At 38.5% G+C, this 16,333-nt stretch overlaps 1 protein-coding gene and 2 pseudogenes across 2 annotated transcripts; all 3 read left to right on the top strand.

Annotated features, from left to right (window-relative positions):
• Window positions 1-1,080: 1,080 nt before the first annotated feature.
• On the top strand, window positions 1,081-3,619 carry LOC149143588 (ammonium transporter 3 member 1-like). Its single transcript, XM_089448517.1, has 3 exons — window positions 1,081-1,419; window positions 1,939-2,224; window positions 2,906-3,619. The coding sequence occupies exons 1-3, from the start codon at window positions 1,096-1,098 to the stop codon at window positions 3,424-3,426; spliced, it is 1,131 nt and encodes a 376-aa protein (XP_089304643.1). The 5' UTR covers window positions 1,081-1,095; the 3' UTR covers window positions 3,427-3,619.
• Window positions 3,620-3,680: 61 nt separating this feature from the next.
• LOC149143587 (ammonium transporter 3 member 1-like) lies at window positions 3,681-6,020 on the top strand (annotated as a pseudogene). The gene is made up of 4 exons (XR_016264596.1): window positions 3,681-3,881; window positions 3,979-4,304; window positions 4,402-4,687; window positions 5,369-6,020. The product of XR_016264596.1 is annotated as an ammonium transporter 3 member 1-like (transcript).
• A 1,279-nt stretch (window positions 6,021-7,299) lies between these two features.
• LOC149143586 (putative pectinesterase/pectinesterase inhibitor 51 pseudogene) lies at window positions 7,300-10,848 on the top strand (annotated as a pseudogene).
• The last annotated feature ends 5,485 nt before the right edge of the window (window positions 10,849-16,333 follow it).

Raw genomic sequence — 16,333 nt, 5'->3', positions numbered from 1 at the left:
AAATTTCGAAAAACGTGAGAATCTATAATAGACCAATCGACACATTAAAAAGCATGGATTAAAGTGAACTGTTGCATTGATACTATCCGTTGCCAGAAAAGCATGCAAGAAGTTAACATTATTTACATTAACTCTTCCTCCATCTATGTTTTATCTACATTATTTATAATATTAACTCTTCCCTCATCTATGCTTTGTTTGGCATGCTTGTCTCGATGTCTGTTACTATAGGTAGCCTGCTTCTATGTTGACTAGACACAGAACCCTCGAATTCGAGTGGCGCAGATCGGAGACAACCATATCAATCCCTTCCGTTGGAAAGATAAGCTATGATATAGTATATTAAGCTAGGTTAGGCTAGGATAGGCTAGGATAGGCTAGGTCAGGGTAGACTAGGATAGGCTAGTGTAGGCTGAGTTTAGCTAGGGTAGACTAGTGTACACTAAGATATATGTTAGCCTAGGGTAGGCTAATCTATGCTAGGGTAGGTTAGGCTAGGGTGGGCTACTTTAAGCTAGTTTAGGGTAATTTAGGTTAGGTTAGGCTATTTTACTCTAAGGTATGGTAGGCTAGGCTAGAGTATTCTATGTTAGGCTAGCTTAGGCTAGGATACTTTAATGCAGGCTGAAGTAGTCTAGTTATTGCTAGGCCAAGAATGGATAGCCTAGTTTAGGCTAGGCTAGACAAGGATAGTATGGGATAGGTTAGGTTAGGTTAGGTTAGGCTAAGACAGTTTAGGCTAGGTTAGGCTAGGCTAGTTTAACCTAGAATAATTTAGGGTATGTTAGGATAGGCTAGGCTAAGTTAGGAGAGGACAGGCTAATTTAGTCTCAGCTAGCTAGGCTAGGTTCATTTAGGCTAAGCTAGTTTTGGCTAGGTTAGGTTACTTCAGGCTAGGCTAGTTCATGCTACGCCATGTTGGGCTAGTTTACAATGGGTTATCCTAGGCTACTTTACTCTAGTCTAGTTTAATTACGCCAGAAGGCGTTTCCCTCTGAGATCAACTCCCCTCTCTGCCTACCTGTCATCTTGTCAACCACAAGATTATATGTTAGACGATTGCAACCATTTCAGCCGTTGATCGGGGTTGCCCAAATGGTTTGGGCGTTTCATCGAATAGTTTCATCCAGGCAGCAGGGTTTGTACCTCAGATCAAACGCTTGCCCTCGCAGATCAACGCTTGCCCTCGCTCTGGATTTGGTTTCAGGCTCGCTGTTCTTGGCGGGTTCCTTGCTTGGAAGAATGAATATCAAGGCATGGATGGCTTTTGTGCCACTCTGGCTCACATTTTCATATACAGTGGGGGCTCTCAACTTGTGGGGAGGAGGATTCCTCTTTCAGTGGGGGGTCATTGATTTCTCTGGTGGTTATGTAATCCATGTCTCTTCTGGAATTTCAGGTTTCACTGCAGCTTATTGGGTATGGCATATATTGCTTGCAACCTACCAATTTTTTATACTCTTTACCACAGATTGCATATGCTGATTGGTTTTACTTTGTGGATTGGGGGTTCAGGTAGGACCTAGATCGGCAAAAGACCGTGATGGATGGCTTTTGTTTCACTCTGGCTCAGATCAAACGCTTGCCCTCGCAGATCAACGCTTGCCCTCGCTCTGGATTTGGTTTCAGGCTCGCTGTTCTTGGCGGGTTCCTTGCTTGGAAGAATGAATATCAAGGCATGGATGGCTTTTGTGCCACTCTGGCTCACATTTTCATATACAGTGGGGGCTTTCAGCTTGTGGCGAGGAGGATTCCTCTTTCAGTGGGGGGTCATTGATTTCTCTGGTGGTTATGTAATCCATGTCTCTTCTGGAATTTAAGGTTTCACTGCAGCTTATTGGGTATGGAATATATTGCTTGCAACCTACTAATTTTTTATACTCTTTACCACAGATTGCATATGCTGATTGGTTTTACTTTGTGGATTGGGGGGTTCAGGTAGGACCTAGATCGGCAAAAGACCGGGAAAGATTTCCTCCAAATAATGTATTGCTTATGCTGGCTGGAGCAGGATTTCTGTGGATGGGTTGGTCGGGGTTTAATGGAGGCGGCCCTTATGCTGCCAATGTTGTCTCATCCATGGCAGTCTTGAATACTAACATATGTGCAGCTACCAGCCTTCTTGTATGGACATGTCTGGATGTTATATTCTTCAAGAAACCATCAGTCATTGGAGCTGTTCAGGGCATGATAACAGGACTTGTCTGCATCACCCCGGGTGCTGGTAAGGGCGATTCCATTTCCCTTTTTTTCTACTCTGTAACGGTCGATTTGAGAAGCTTGTTCTATACTTTCTCCTGTGCATTTGGGTTCTCTGTCATTTCACTCCTCTTTACGATTTGAAATAATTACTCAATGACTGCTGACTCCTCTTTAGGATTTGAAATAATTACTCAATGACTGCTGACTCCTTTCTAGGATTTGAAATAATTACTCAATGACTGCTTACTGCAGGCAATGAGCAGTCAGCAATGAGTATATATTTAGATACTCTTTGCTTTTTCTATGTTTAAATTTCTTCCTCCATGGCAATTTGGCAATTTACAGATGCTTTTCTAATGGGTGAAGAATTTACCGAAAAAATTGCTGTTGTCCTGTCTTCCTATTTACACAAAAAAATCAAGTTTCCACGGTTTTCAACTACAATAGAGATCAAATACCCCAATTGCATTAGAGTTCAGCTAAGTATCCGAAGATGCTATCATGATACCCTACAGTCAAAACTTTAGATATCATAGTTCCATAGAATGACAAATACCCAACTTAGAATGAGAAATATCCATCTTTACCCAACTTAGAATGAGAAATATCCATCTTTGAAAAGCTGAAAGAATTGAATTACAGTATAGAATGCAAAACTTGAAAACAAAGAATTAATATTAGTATTTTTTTTGCCCTTATATAGGTGTTGTCCAAGGATGGGCTGCAATTGCGATGGGAGTGCTATCTGGTAGTATTCCATGGTATACAATGATGGTACTTCACAAAAGGTCAACCCTGTTACAGAAAGTTGACGATACACTGGCTGTATTTCACACACATGCAGTTGCAGGAGTGTTGGGTGGAGCACTCACTGGCCTCTTTGCAGAGCCTACTCTCTGTTCACTGTTCCTTGCAGTAACAAATTCAAAGGGGGCATTTTATGGCAGTGGTATGCAATTTATTAAACAGATTGTGGGAGCTAGTTTTATCATAGGATGGAACATTGTTGCCACAACCATTATCATACTATTTATTAAACTATTCATTCCATTAAGAATGCCAGACGAGGAAATTTTGATAGGAGATGATGCAGTTCACGGAGAGGAAGCTTATGCTCTGTGGGCTGATGGAGAAAAGTATGATAATTCAAGGCACGGATGGTATTCTGATAATACACAGCATTTTAACGACGGTGCAGCAACAGGAGTAACTGTACACTTGTGATCCTACTTCTTTAGATTTGGTATGGAATGTTGATGTTAAAGTCATCTTGTAAGCCACCTGTCATCTTGTAAGCCACAGGATTATATGTTAGACGATTGCAACCATTTCAGCCGTTGATCGGGGTTGCCCAAACGGTTTGGGCGTTTCATCGAATAGTTTCATCCGGGCAGCAGGGTTTGTAACTCAGATCAAACGCTTGCCCTCGCAGATCAATGCTTGCCCTCGCTCTAGATTTGGTTTCAGGTTGGCTGTTCTTGGCGGGTTCCTTGCTTGGAAGAATGAATATCAAGGCATGGATGGCTTTTGTGCCACTCTGGCTCACATTTTCATATACAGTGGGGGCTTTCAGCTTGTGGGGAGGAGGATTCCTCTTTCAGTGGGGGGTCATTGATTTCTCTGGTGGTTATGTAATCCATGTCTCTTCTGGAATTTCAGGTTTCACTGCAGCTTATTGGGTATGGCATATATTGCTTGCAACCTACTAATTTTTTATACTCTTTACCACAGATTGCATATGCTGATTGGTTTTACTTTGTGGATTGGGGGGTTCAGGTAGGACCTAGATCGGCAAAAGACCGGGATGGATGGCTTTTGTTTCACTCTGGCTCAGATCAAACGCTTGCCCTCGCAGATCAACGCTTGCCCTCGCTCTGGATTTGGTTTCAGGCTCGCTGTTCTTGGCGGGTTCCTTGCTTGGAAGAATGAATATCAAGGCATGGATGGCTTTTGTGCCACTCTGGCTCACATTTTCATATACAGTGGGGGCTTTCAGCTTGTGGGGAGGAGGATTCCTCTTTCAGTGGGGGGTCATTGATTTCTCTGGTGGTTATGTAATCCATGTCTCTTCTGGAATTTCAGGTTTCACTGCAGCTTATTGGGTATGGCATATATTGCTTGCAACCTACTAATTTTTTATACTCTTTACCACAGATTGCATATGCTGATTGGTTTTACTTTGTGGATTGGGGGGTTCAGGTAGGACCTAGATCGGCAAAAGACCAGGAAAGATTTCCTCCAAATAATGTATTGCTTATGCTGGCTGGAGCAGGATTTTTGTGGATGGGTTGGTCGGGGTTTAATGGAGGCGGCCCTTATGCTGCCAATGTTGTCTCATCCATGGCAGTCCTGAATACTAACATATGTGCAGCTACCAGCCTTCTTGTATGGACATGGCTGGATGTTATATTCTTCAAGAAACCATTAGTCATTGGAGCTGTTCAGGGCATGATAACAGGACTTGTCTGCATCACCCCGGGTGCTGGTAAGGGCGATTCCATTTCCCTTTTTTTCTACTCTGTAACGGTCGATTTGAGAAGCTTGTTCTATACTTTCTCCTGTGCATTTGGGTTCTCTGTCATTTCACTCCTCTTTACGATTTGAAATAATTACTCAATGACTGCTGACTCCTCTTTAGGATTTGAAATAATTACTCAATGACTGCTGACTCCTTTCTAGGATTTGAAATAATTACTCAATGACTGCTTACTGCAGGCAATGAGCAGTCAGCAATGAGTATATATTTAGATACTCTTTGCTTTTTCTATGTTTAAATTTCTTCCTCCATGGCAATTTGGCAATTTACAGATGCTTTCCTAATGGGTGAAGAATTTACCGAAAATTTTTTTGTTGTCCTGTCTTCCTATTTACACAAAAAAATCAAGTTTCCACGGTTTTCAACTACAATAGAGATCAAATACCCCAATTGCATTAGAGTTCAGCTAAGTATCCGAAGATGCTATCATGATACCCTACAGTCAAAACTTTAGATATCATAGTTCCATAGAATGACAAATACCCAACTTAGAATGAGAAATATCCATCTTTACCCAACTTAGAATGAGAAATATCCATCTTTGAAAAGCTGAAAGAATTGAATTACAGTATAGAATGCAAAACTTGAAAACAAAGAATTAATATTAGTATTTTTTTTGCCCTTATATAGGTGTTGTCCAAGGATGGGTTGCAATTGCGATGGGAGTGCTATCTGGTAGTATTCCATGGTATACAATGATGGTACTTCACAAAAGGTCAACCCTGTTACAGAAAGTTGATGATACACTGGCTGTATTTCACACACATGCAGTTGCAGGAGTGTTGGGTGGAGCACTCACTGGCCTCTTTGTAGAGCCTACTCTCTGTTGATTGTTCCTTGCAGTAACAAATTCAAAGGGGGCATTTTATGGCAGTGGTATGCAATTTATTAAACAGATTGTGGGAGCTAGTTTTATCATAGGATGGAACATTGCTGCCACAACCATTATCATACTATTTATTAAACTATTGATTCCATTAAGAATGCCAGACGAGGAAATTTTGATAGGAGATGATGCAGTTCACGGAGAGGAAGCTTATGCTCTGTGGGCTGATGGAGAAAAGTATGATAATTCAAGGCACGGATGGTATTCTGATAATACACAGCATTTTAACGACGGTGCAGCAACAGGAGTAACTGTACACTTGTGATCCTACTTCTTTAGATTTGGTATGGAATGTTGATGTTAAAGTCACAGAGTGTAATCTATTTGAGGGAAAGCAGGGGATATGTCCTGTAACGATTAAAGTTATTTGTTTTATACATAAATGATTTAAGGTTCTATTCTGTGTAATAATATTTGTTAGCCTTGCTTGGCCCTTGAATTATGAAAAATGATAAAAAGATGAATAAAAATAGGAATTTGGAATGCACTCACGTATTGGAGGCAGTTTCTTAAAAAAAATTGAAGTAATTTATATTATGATTAATTTTATATGACTCATCTCAAATGGTTCTGTTTACATTGTTTAATTATATTTAAATTAAATTTAAAAGATTTGTGATATTATTATTTTTTTAACGTTTTTATTTAATAAAATTATAATTATTTTTAAAAAAATAATGTTCAAATATAAAAATGGTTTAAGATTATATATATATATATATATATATATATTAATACATATTATCAATTATCATGATAATACTCGATTGTAAAACTTGAAAGAAGAAAAATAAAAATAAAAAAATGCTAAACACTCTAAAAAGTTAAATGCGCTGAAATTTGAGATATTTTATTCTGTTCAAAGCTTTAGAATTGTGCTAAATTTTTAATTCCTTTTAGTCTAATATCTTTGAGAATTTTCACTCACAAAAGCCAATTTGGTTCAGTCGCTCTAACCTGATTTGATATTATCCATTGTGGTTCTCCGCCTTCGCTTCAGCTGTAATTACGTCGTAAGGCGTTTCCCTCTGAGATCAACTCCCCTCTCTGCCTACCTGTCATCTTGTAAGCCACAGGATTATATGTTAGACGATTGCAACCATTTCAGCCGTTGATCGGGGTTGCCCAAACGGTTTGGGCGTTTCATCGAATAGTTTCATCCGGGAAGCAGGGTTTGTACCTCAGATCAAACACTTGCCCTCGCAGATCAACGCTTGCCCTCGCTCTGGATTTGGTTTCAGGCTCGCTGTTCTCGGCGGTCTTCGTATTTTTCCTCTGCGTATTTACTCCACTGGAAGATTCGTTAGCTGCATCGGGGGAGACAAGCATTGCTGCTGAGCTGGGGAAGGGACAGAGATGGAGATCCCCAGGACAGATAACGCTTTGACAGAGTGGTTGAATCAGGGGAGGCAGGCCTGCCCCTTGAAATCCGTCGATTACTATCCTTGCGCGAAGAAAACTTCTGAACACTCCAACCAGGTTAAGATGGCAGAACTGTAAGTCACTACATTGTTTGATTATATTTAATTTATTATATATAATCAAACAATGGGTTTTTTTGCTGCTTCAAATCTCGCTGAGCAGCCGCTGTGTAACGTAACCTGTTCTTACAGTCACAAGCTTGACCAGCAATGCCCTTAGCATGGTAGATGCTCTGGATACATACGGATAGAATATGGTCCTATGGAGGCCTCCAAAAACAGAGAGATCATCCAATTCCTCTAGTACTGCAGATTATTACCATCATTATAATCAAATTTGGGATGTATTAGAGGTTGATAAATTGGTTCCCGATGTGACTGTGTCCAAGGATGAATCCTCTATGAGTATTCAACAGGCGGTGAACAGTGCACCGGATAAATCTGAGTGGAGATTCGTGATACATATAAAGGCTGGGGTGTATAAGGATATTGTTAGGGTTCCTCCCAGTAAAACTAATCTTATGTTTGTGGGTGATGGCATGGGGAAGACTGTGATAACGGGGTCTATGCGTGTGCCATCCCTGCCTGGTGTTCCAAGTACATATGGCTCTACAACTGTTGGTAATGGTCATCATTGTTCCTCTTCCTCTCCATATTAAGTTGGAATTTATTTCTTTTCCTGAGTTTGGTTTTGTTATTGTGTTTGATCATGGTGTGGTTCCTGGCAGATTTGAGATGCCTTGAATTGAAATTGGAAAATCTACTCTTCCAACATGTTTTGATCATTACACATGGTTCTTGCGGACCACATCCCTCTGTGATTTTTCGGGTCAACCTTAGTCCATATTCTCTCCTCTCTCACCTTTTGTCACTAATTCACCCCAAGAGACATTAAAAGAGCTGTTAGGATCTTGAGCACCAGCAAAGAAGTAGATGAGTAAGGTCTACAAGTTGAATTTACATTGGCTTTCCCTCTTCATGGTCTCAAAATATTATCCACCCCATCTTCCAATTGAAGGATATTTCTGATAGAAATAATTACAGGAATATTATGATTGGGCCTGCCTTTGTCGAACTCTATGTTATGGGCGTGAACGTGTGGCTTTCTCAACATATAGAGAGGAACAAATTCAAAGCTATGGGGCAACCAAGTCTTAGAAGAGATTATGAAACTAGTGACCACATTTTTAGCCTGTGTGCTATTATCAAGGAAGCTGACGTCCCTCATCTAAAGTCCTGTTGCTTTGTGGATTTTCAGAAGGCTTTTGGACTCTATTCCAAGGGAATTATCGTTCTGGAGACTACGTGAAATTGGCATCTTTGAGTGTCTCATAGTTGCTTTCATGAAATTCCATGGGATATACATTAATGGGTTAGAGCATAACCGAGCGAGTACTTCCACAAGGGAGATGTTTACGTTTTACACCATGTTTTGTTTACCTTATTCTTATTTGCAAAGGATCTGATCCTTTTAGCCTCCTCCCCTAGGGACATTCAGAGATAGCTTGATGCCCCTGCCAATGTGATGGTCATAGAATGATGGTGGTGAACCTTAGTGAAACTGAGGTTGTGATTTAAATATCCAAGAGCACCCTAACAAACTTCCACTTCTTCTTCAAAGGAAGCGAGGTGGAGATTACCATTGCTTATACATCTATGGGATCTGATCCATAGCCCTTAGGTTTAGCTTAAGGCATGTCTTTCAACCCAAACTTAGAAAGGGTTATAGGTCTCTCTCCATGCTTGACCGACAATACTTCCATATGCATTTTCAGGACATCTCTTCTGAGATGCATTTTTTGACACAATTAACAGACCTATAGTACTATATGGTGTTGAAATCTTGGGGCCTACCTCGTTACCACCTGACTGCGGGCAGGCTGAGACAGTCCAATTCCTCATGCTATAGTGTATGATTTAGCATAAACAAACAGTTCCATAACCCATTGTACAAACAGTTTGGCATTCATCCCTTTTTCCTTGAGAGCATTTTTGGACTTGTCTTCTTTCTTCACGGGAAACTCCTATCTGGCCCTTTGCCTTTTTTAGATTACCTACACAGGCCCCTTTGTCTAGCGAATGTGCTGTTTTTTTAAAGGCGTCTTCAGTTCTTCAAAGAGTGCCTCCCTCCTTTTAGCTATTATCTAGATGCCCTAGTGACATCCTAGCCCCTGAATGGATATAAACATGGATATCAAAGAGGACGCCTATCTACAGTAAATTCAGGTCACTTGGATTGAATCCCACAATGGTTTCACAATCAAATGACCTTCTACTATGATCACTTATTGTACAAGTATGATCTAGGAAGCAATTCTCTTTGATACATTTGCAGATTTTTATGGGTCTTCTTGCAGAACCCAAAGGGCTTTAAACGCTTGTTCAATTCTGTGGCCAAGGAATCCACTACCATTGCTTCCAATTCCTTCTGCATGGACATAAAGTGTGCCCTTTCTGCCATGTTGCTAAGAACTACTGGATAAAAATGCCAAACCACAACACTGAGGGCCTGCATGCTGGTTAAACTTAAAAGCCTGAGGAAAGGTAGAGATTTCGCTGACAAGACTTCTTTGGAGACAATCAATTGTGAAAATGACCATCCAATTAATGAGAGAGAAATTTTCTACTTGAGTTCAACCCAGATTAATTCCCTTGAAAAGGAATGCTGATCTAGAAAGCATCAACAAAATACAAATGAGAGGAGAAGGAAACAATCAAAATCCAGCAGTGCTTGGAATGCAATCCGTCATTTGCAAGGGAAGCAATAATGCTTTTCTTCAGATTGTAGGTTGCTGAAAAGAAGAGAGCAATAACATTTATTTTTGCAGATTCTGCACTTCTTTCATCCTATTAAAGCAGCAAAAAAATTAATTATCGTTTTACATTTTAAAAATAAGATATTTGGAACCCTTTCATATGATAGGTGTAATGTCTTTCAACATGCATTGGGGTTTGTAAGTTTGAGAAATTTCAATGGGCATATGCTAAAATCGGATCCTCTGTTTATTCTGATAACTAGATAAATATGTGTATGCTATTTCTAAACAAAGATGGAATTTAATACTTACAATTACCATCGTTCTTTGGTTTTGAACTCTTATCAAAGGAAAATTCAATCAATCCATATTCCTCGATCCCACTAAATCTTGTTTTAGATGTTGAGGATTGCTAATTTATTTGTTTTGACAATTGCAGCTGTAAATGCTGATGGCTTCTTAGCACGAGATATAACATTCGAAAATGCAGCAGGGCCAGGTAGTCAACAAGCGGTAGCCCTAAGAGTAGATAGTGATCACTCTGCCTTCTACAACTGTGCCTTTCTTGGCCACCAGGATACATTGTACACTCATATTCTTCGTCAGTTCTATAGAAATTGCAGAATAGAAGGCACTGTTGACTTCATATTTGGAGACTCGGCAACCATCTTTGAAAACTGTCTCATTCTGCTGCGTCCTCGTCAAATAAACTTAGACAAAGGATCATCAGATCCTGTCACTGCACAGGGTCGAACAGATCCAGCCGAGCCCACAGGATTTGTTTTCCATAACTGCACTATCAATGGAACTGAAGAATATATGAGGGCTTACTATGCCAACCCAAAAATTTACAAAGGCTATTTGGGTCGGCCATGGAAGATGTACTCCAGAGCAATCTGCATAAATTCATATTTGGGAGAGGCCATTAGCCCTGAGGGATGGATGCCGTGGGTAGAGGACTTTGCTCAAACTATTATTAACACCAGAAATAAAAAGACAACCACAATGAAGAATAATTTAAACATCGTTGGAACTAATAGATTCTAGAACAATATAAGTTTGGATAATACTTTGATCATTTGAAGAATAAGGTACTTAATTTTTAACAGCATGTTATTCTCGACAACGTCATGGCTTATTCTGTGTGACAATTTGCATACACTCTCTTTGATTTTTCCAAGGAGTGATGTTATTCAAAATATATCTCCCTGTGGGTGTCCTTATGCTGCACACAAGCAATGATGCATTTACTTTTTTCAACTTTATGTATGTTTATCATTTCCATCCATATGATTGTCTTCCCATGATTTCTAAGATGTAATTGAGTTTATATCCATCCAATTGTATTATAGGCTCCTAAACCAATGGTAAGATCAGTTATTTTAGATTTGTTGACAGGACTAGATAGACACGTGGGATAAATCTTATATTTATAGTATACTCCTCTTTAACGTTATGAGTTTGTACACATGTTTTAACACTTTCTCAGCTCTCAATAAAAATCAGAACATTGTGGAATTCTTTTAGGATCAGAAGCAACGCTAGGGTTGGAAAAAGCATGTAGCACTTATAATGTATCAAACTTAAAATAAGCCAGAAGTCTCCATTTTATCTGGGATTCCTCTTTGTTCATCCCTTGTCTGACACTAAGGTATATAATGTTCTGAAAAGTCTCATTGTGATATCCACTCATACATGCTAGACAGTAAGGCACACCTCTGTGTTGAGATTCAATTCTAGATCCATAATTGTTTTTGACTTTTATTGATTTTTCTTTGTCAAAAATGTAGATTAGCATTGCCTCGAATTGGCCATTTGTTGATGATAAAAAATAAACACCGGTAAAGAAACAAAATTGCATAAAATTTTGACTTCTTTCTTCTATGCTGTTGTTTCTTATGTCATTTGCATAAAATTTTGACTTCTCTCTTCTATGCTATTGTTTTTCATATCATTGCCTTACGGCGTTTCTTTTGCAACATGTGGTGCAAATGCTAGTTTAGGTTAGTTTGGGCTAGGTTATGCTATGCTTGTTTAGGCTAGGCTAATTTAGGCTAGGTTAGAGTAGGCTAGTTTCATCTAGCTTATGCAAGGGTAGGGTACTCTATGTTAAGTAGGCTAGGGTAGGGTAAGCTAGGCCATGCCATGTTAGGTTAGTTTAGGCTAGGCTAGGCTCGACATGGAAAGGGTAGGATAGGATATGATAACTTAGGCTAGGATAGGCAACAACCCTTATCTTGATTGCAGGTTCTCATTCCATACTTACATGGTTATTTGGGCCCACCTCTCCATCTCCATTTACAAAGACAGACATTGGGATTCATTATCAGAATTGTTTATCATCTAAATGGTTTCTTGTAGCCGGAAGTTTAACTCTGAAATTTTTCATTATCTCCGTGCCATATATTGGGAGCTCAAGGCATGGAAATCAATTCAACGTACCATGTTACACCGACCCACAGTAATACATGTCCAAAGTACCAAATTCACACTCAAATAGTTAATGCATTGTAATTTATGTGAACAAATAGTTATCGTACTCCATAGAGTAGTTGGCTTTAACACTCTTGGTAAGTAAATTTATTTATAATTAGTAGAATTTTTATAAGAATGATTTGTATTGATTTAGGGTAACATTAGATTTACAAAAAAGTTATAAATATTAATATTAGGGAAATAGTTATTAATAATTATTTTAAAAATTGTGTTTAAATAATTTTATATTTTAAAAATAATAAAAACTTTTCAATTTAAAAGTGTCACAGTACATGAATATCTTTTATTTATATCAAATTTGATTTTTTTTCAATTTTCTAAATAAAAAGTAATGTTGATCATAATCAAAAACAAAAATAAACATATTTGTTTGGTTTGTGATTTTTTAATTAAATACATTATAAAATATCAACAATCTCACTTTTATTGTGTTTACTGGATTTTTTTTGTTGAAATTACAACTGAAGAGATGTGGTAAGAATATTTTACTATCACTGTCAACCATAAATAAAAGACATAGTCTAACTAATAGACGAAATGACTATAGAACAAAATGTATATCCATACCATCATGTATTTAGTCATAGATTAGAGCCTTTATAGACCCATTTTCAATGATTATAGCCACACTATCCACCAAAATACATGACCATTGAACAAACTTGACTAGACAATAACCTATTATGTTAGGCCACGTCAAATTGAGCAGATGTATAAACTCATATACTATTATAAATTGATGTAGTGACATATTGATATTGATGTGTTTTCAGTATATATATATATATATATATATATATATATATATATATATATATATATATATATATATATATATATATATATATATATATATATATCTATATCTATATATATATCTATATCTATATATATATATTCAGCTAAATGCTTCTATGAATTCATCTAAAGATTACACCATGGATTTCTAATATTAGCTATTCTTTCGCCCTCTCTCCTACCTAATTTGTTGGTCATAATAGAAGCATAAAAACTAATTACAAATTGTCAGAAATGACTAAGAACCCAAAAATACAAATACCATAATGTCCAAACGACCCCTAAGATAAAGACAACCCACATAAATCTAGGCGTAGGAGGATTAACCAGATGGTTACCAAGTGAATTTGGATTCCTAGGTTCCTCGTGGACATGGAATTTTAAATGAGCCAATATCCCATCCATTTGTTCAATTATCTTAAATAGTCGCCTCTAGCCCACCAAAGTGAAGCCAAACAATCTTACATATTTCATTGGTTGTGCTACAAATAATTCATGAAACTTATGATTTAATTACGATCATCATGATAGTTTTGCCCCAATTGTTCCAAGAGAGGTGTGACATGCCACAATTGTTACTTCAAGGTGCCAAAAGGTGAAGGAAGAACTACATGACCAAGAGAAGGGTCAGATTATGGGCCACCTCCTCCTCTAACTCTGCTTCCATTCGTCTTTCTCCCTCCATCTCCATAGCTTCCCACTTTGTGTTCAACTCTCTACCCCCTTGGTCCTATCCCTTTCCGCACTCTATCACGTCACTTATACATTTTCAAACCAACCCCATCCTATTGATACCAACACCTTACCTCGAGTGTTACGCGAAGATCCGACAATACCTCCAAACCACAGTACCTAACAGTAAATTTCCAGAAAATCCAATTCCATACCTCTTTTAAAAAAGGAAACCCCCAACAAGAGTTCTTACCTTTCTCTGTTGAATTGGTTTCATAGGATGGAAATGTCCTCTTCCCCCCAATGACTTCGTCACCAACAAAATTAATAAAACAACACCTAGAATAGAGGTGTTGATCCAGAAGCTATGAATACAAACTAGATGAGGGGGTCTACAATAATCAACTCTAGGATGGGGAGTCCTGCTCGCAGGATAATAGCATAAACATAAATAAACATGTAAAATAACATTGGGCTCCCTACGCATACTACCACATCAACCACTATCTCTACCCTTAAATGGAGGGCCTTGAAGCCAAACCAAAATCCCATGCAACCAACTCAAACCTCGAGGACCAAGCATATGCTTTTGACCCTCAATTGCAACCACAATTGACCTTATTTCCTCCAAATCCCAAGCTTCCCTTAACATAAAATGGGAGCACAAGATGAAAACATAGCTAAATGACTCCACCCCCCAACTAATAAAAGAACTACACTATGAAGGCCAAAGGAAAAACCAAGGAAGCTTACGAAATTTATTGATATAGAACAACAGATCATAAATGCCCCACCAGTTGTCGAATTTAGAGTGTCCTTTCCTCGCTCTAAGCTTTTCTAATGGAAACATGAACCCAAGCTATTAGCCTCACTAACGTCCCAAAATTGGTACGACTAGCCTCCGACAATATGACATGGAAATCCCCACTTGCATACAAAAATCTTTTATTGCAGAGTACCATAATCTACGAATCAAGCATTGGTTGGTGACCTGCATAAAATCTTCACATCCTTTGCCACTATCACAACCATCCATACCCAAGCTTGCAAATAGAAAGATTAACCTCACCATCCCACCTATAAGCCTACCACCCAAGATATCGAAACTTCCATGTGTTATGTTATGCATGTTTTCCGTACACCACATGTACCCTAATTCAAATAATGAGAGGGGGATGAGCACATCCTCCATCCCCCATATGAATTTTATCATCCACCTCCATTAGGGGGCTTTGTGTCACTCTCCTGGATACTACTCAACTACTCAGTTCAAATATTGAAATTTTGGGGTAGCAAATTCTGAGTGAGCTCTGGGCTACAATATTGGCTTGCCTAACTCACCAACATATCTACAGCTTTGTTCCCTAGTCATTTTGAATGTGTCGTGATGACACAACAGAAGGAGAGCACTAGGTTTTGAATTTTATTCACCAAAATATCGAGGTGCCATCTCTTAATGACCTTTTGAATTAGAGATCCATTGATTATTTTTTGAACCACATTCACAACCAACTATGAATCTCCATTAGCATGTTACTTGGTATACCTTGCTTCATGAGCCAGAAATAGACCTATTTTGAGATATTTTAATTCAGCCATGTTATTACTAGTATACCCAAATTATCCAACATAGAACCTAAAAGGATAGTCGCGATCATCATGAAATGTTCCCCCATATCTAGTAGGCCTAGGATTTTCTTTAGAGGCCGCATTGAAATTAAGCTTCATAAATCCTTATGGAAGAAGGCGAAATGTTGTTGGAGACAAGCCAAGACCACTAACTCACTCAGAGTCATCCAATGCCACCATATTTTGCAATATATCTAAGTCTCGTAAATTCTGAGCTTCCTTTCCTTCCACATTCCAATCGTCTTCTTCGTACTTCTTAGTAAGTGTCATTTCTTTCATATTAAGCTTCGTGTATTACCATATAGAATCCTCCGTGCTATTTAGATCCTTGAATATGATTCTATTATGTTATTTCCATACATTCCACAAAAGGAAAGCCAAAAACAAACCACAATCCCTATTCACAATCAGATTTTTGAAAAGAGAGGGGTGCCAAGATTCAATTGTTTCCCACAAACTCTTGTGGGAGTAGTCTAAATAGCCAAAAAGGCTACAAATCCTGAACTAGAGAATTTCCATTCTTGCAAAAGTGTTGAATATATGGTTAATTCTTTCCTCATATTTTTGAGAGATGGAGCACCACGATGGTCTTATATAGCATTTTCTCCTCAAAAGGTCCCATTTTAGGAGTCAAAATCAACCAACTAACCAAAGGAAGCTCACTACCTTTGACCATAACTTTCCTTCCCCAATATTCCATTAGAGGGGATCCTTTGGGATTTCCTTGTGATTTTCCATAATTCCGTAAGTCTCTTTGATGGTGAACACAACCTATCTCTGATTTGCCCATCTCATCTTGTCCCCGCCTCGCACTACCTGAATATTTCTGTCTTTTTGCTATGTATCCATAATTTTTATTCTTGTGAAAATGTTCCTCGTCCTAGTTATCCTATATTTCCATTCTCACCACTGACCTTGAAAGGATATTCATTTCCAG

This window comes from Pinus tabuliformis, chromosome X, assembly GCF_031772625.1.
Source record: "Pinus tabuliformis cultivar Carrire ecotype Pingquan chromosome X, CPIR1, whole genome shotgun sequence".
In the NCBI taxonomy this organism is placed as follows: domain Eukaryota; kingdom Viridiplantae; phylum Streptophyta; class Pinopsida; order Pinales; family Pinaceae; genus Pinus; species Pinus tabuliformis.
Note: the sequence above shows the minus strand (reverse complement) of the source record. Positions and strands in the feature narration are given on the sequence as shown.

Bases quoted from the DNA above. Each gene is read 5' to 3' on its own strand.
- LOC149143588 (XM_089448517.1), top strand. From the start codon at position 1,096: ATGGTTTGGGCGTTTCATCGAATAGTTTCATCCAGGCAGCAGGGTTTG. The intron at 1,420-1,938 runs GTATGGCATATA...TGGGGGGTTCAG, and splicing joins GTTTCACTGCAGCTTATTGG to GTAGGACCTAGATCGGCAAA. The intron at 2,225-2,905 runs GTAAGGGCGATT...GCCCTTATATAG, and splicing joins CTGCATCACCCCGGGTGCTG to GTGTTGTCCAAGGATGGGCT.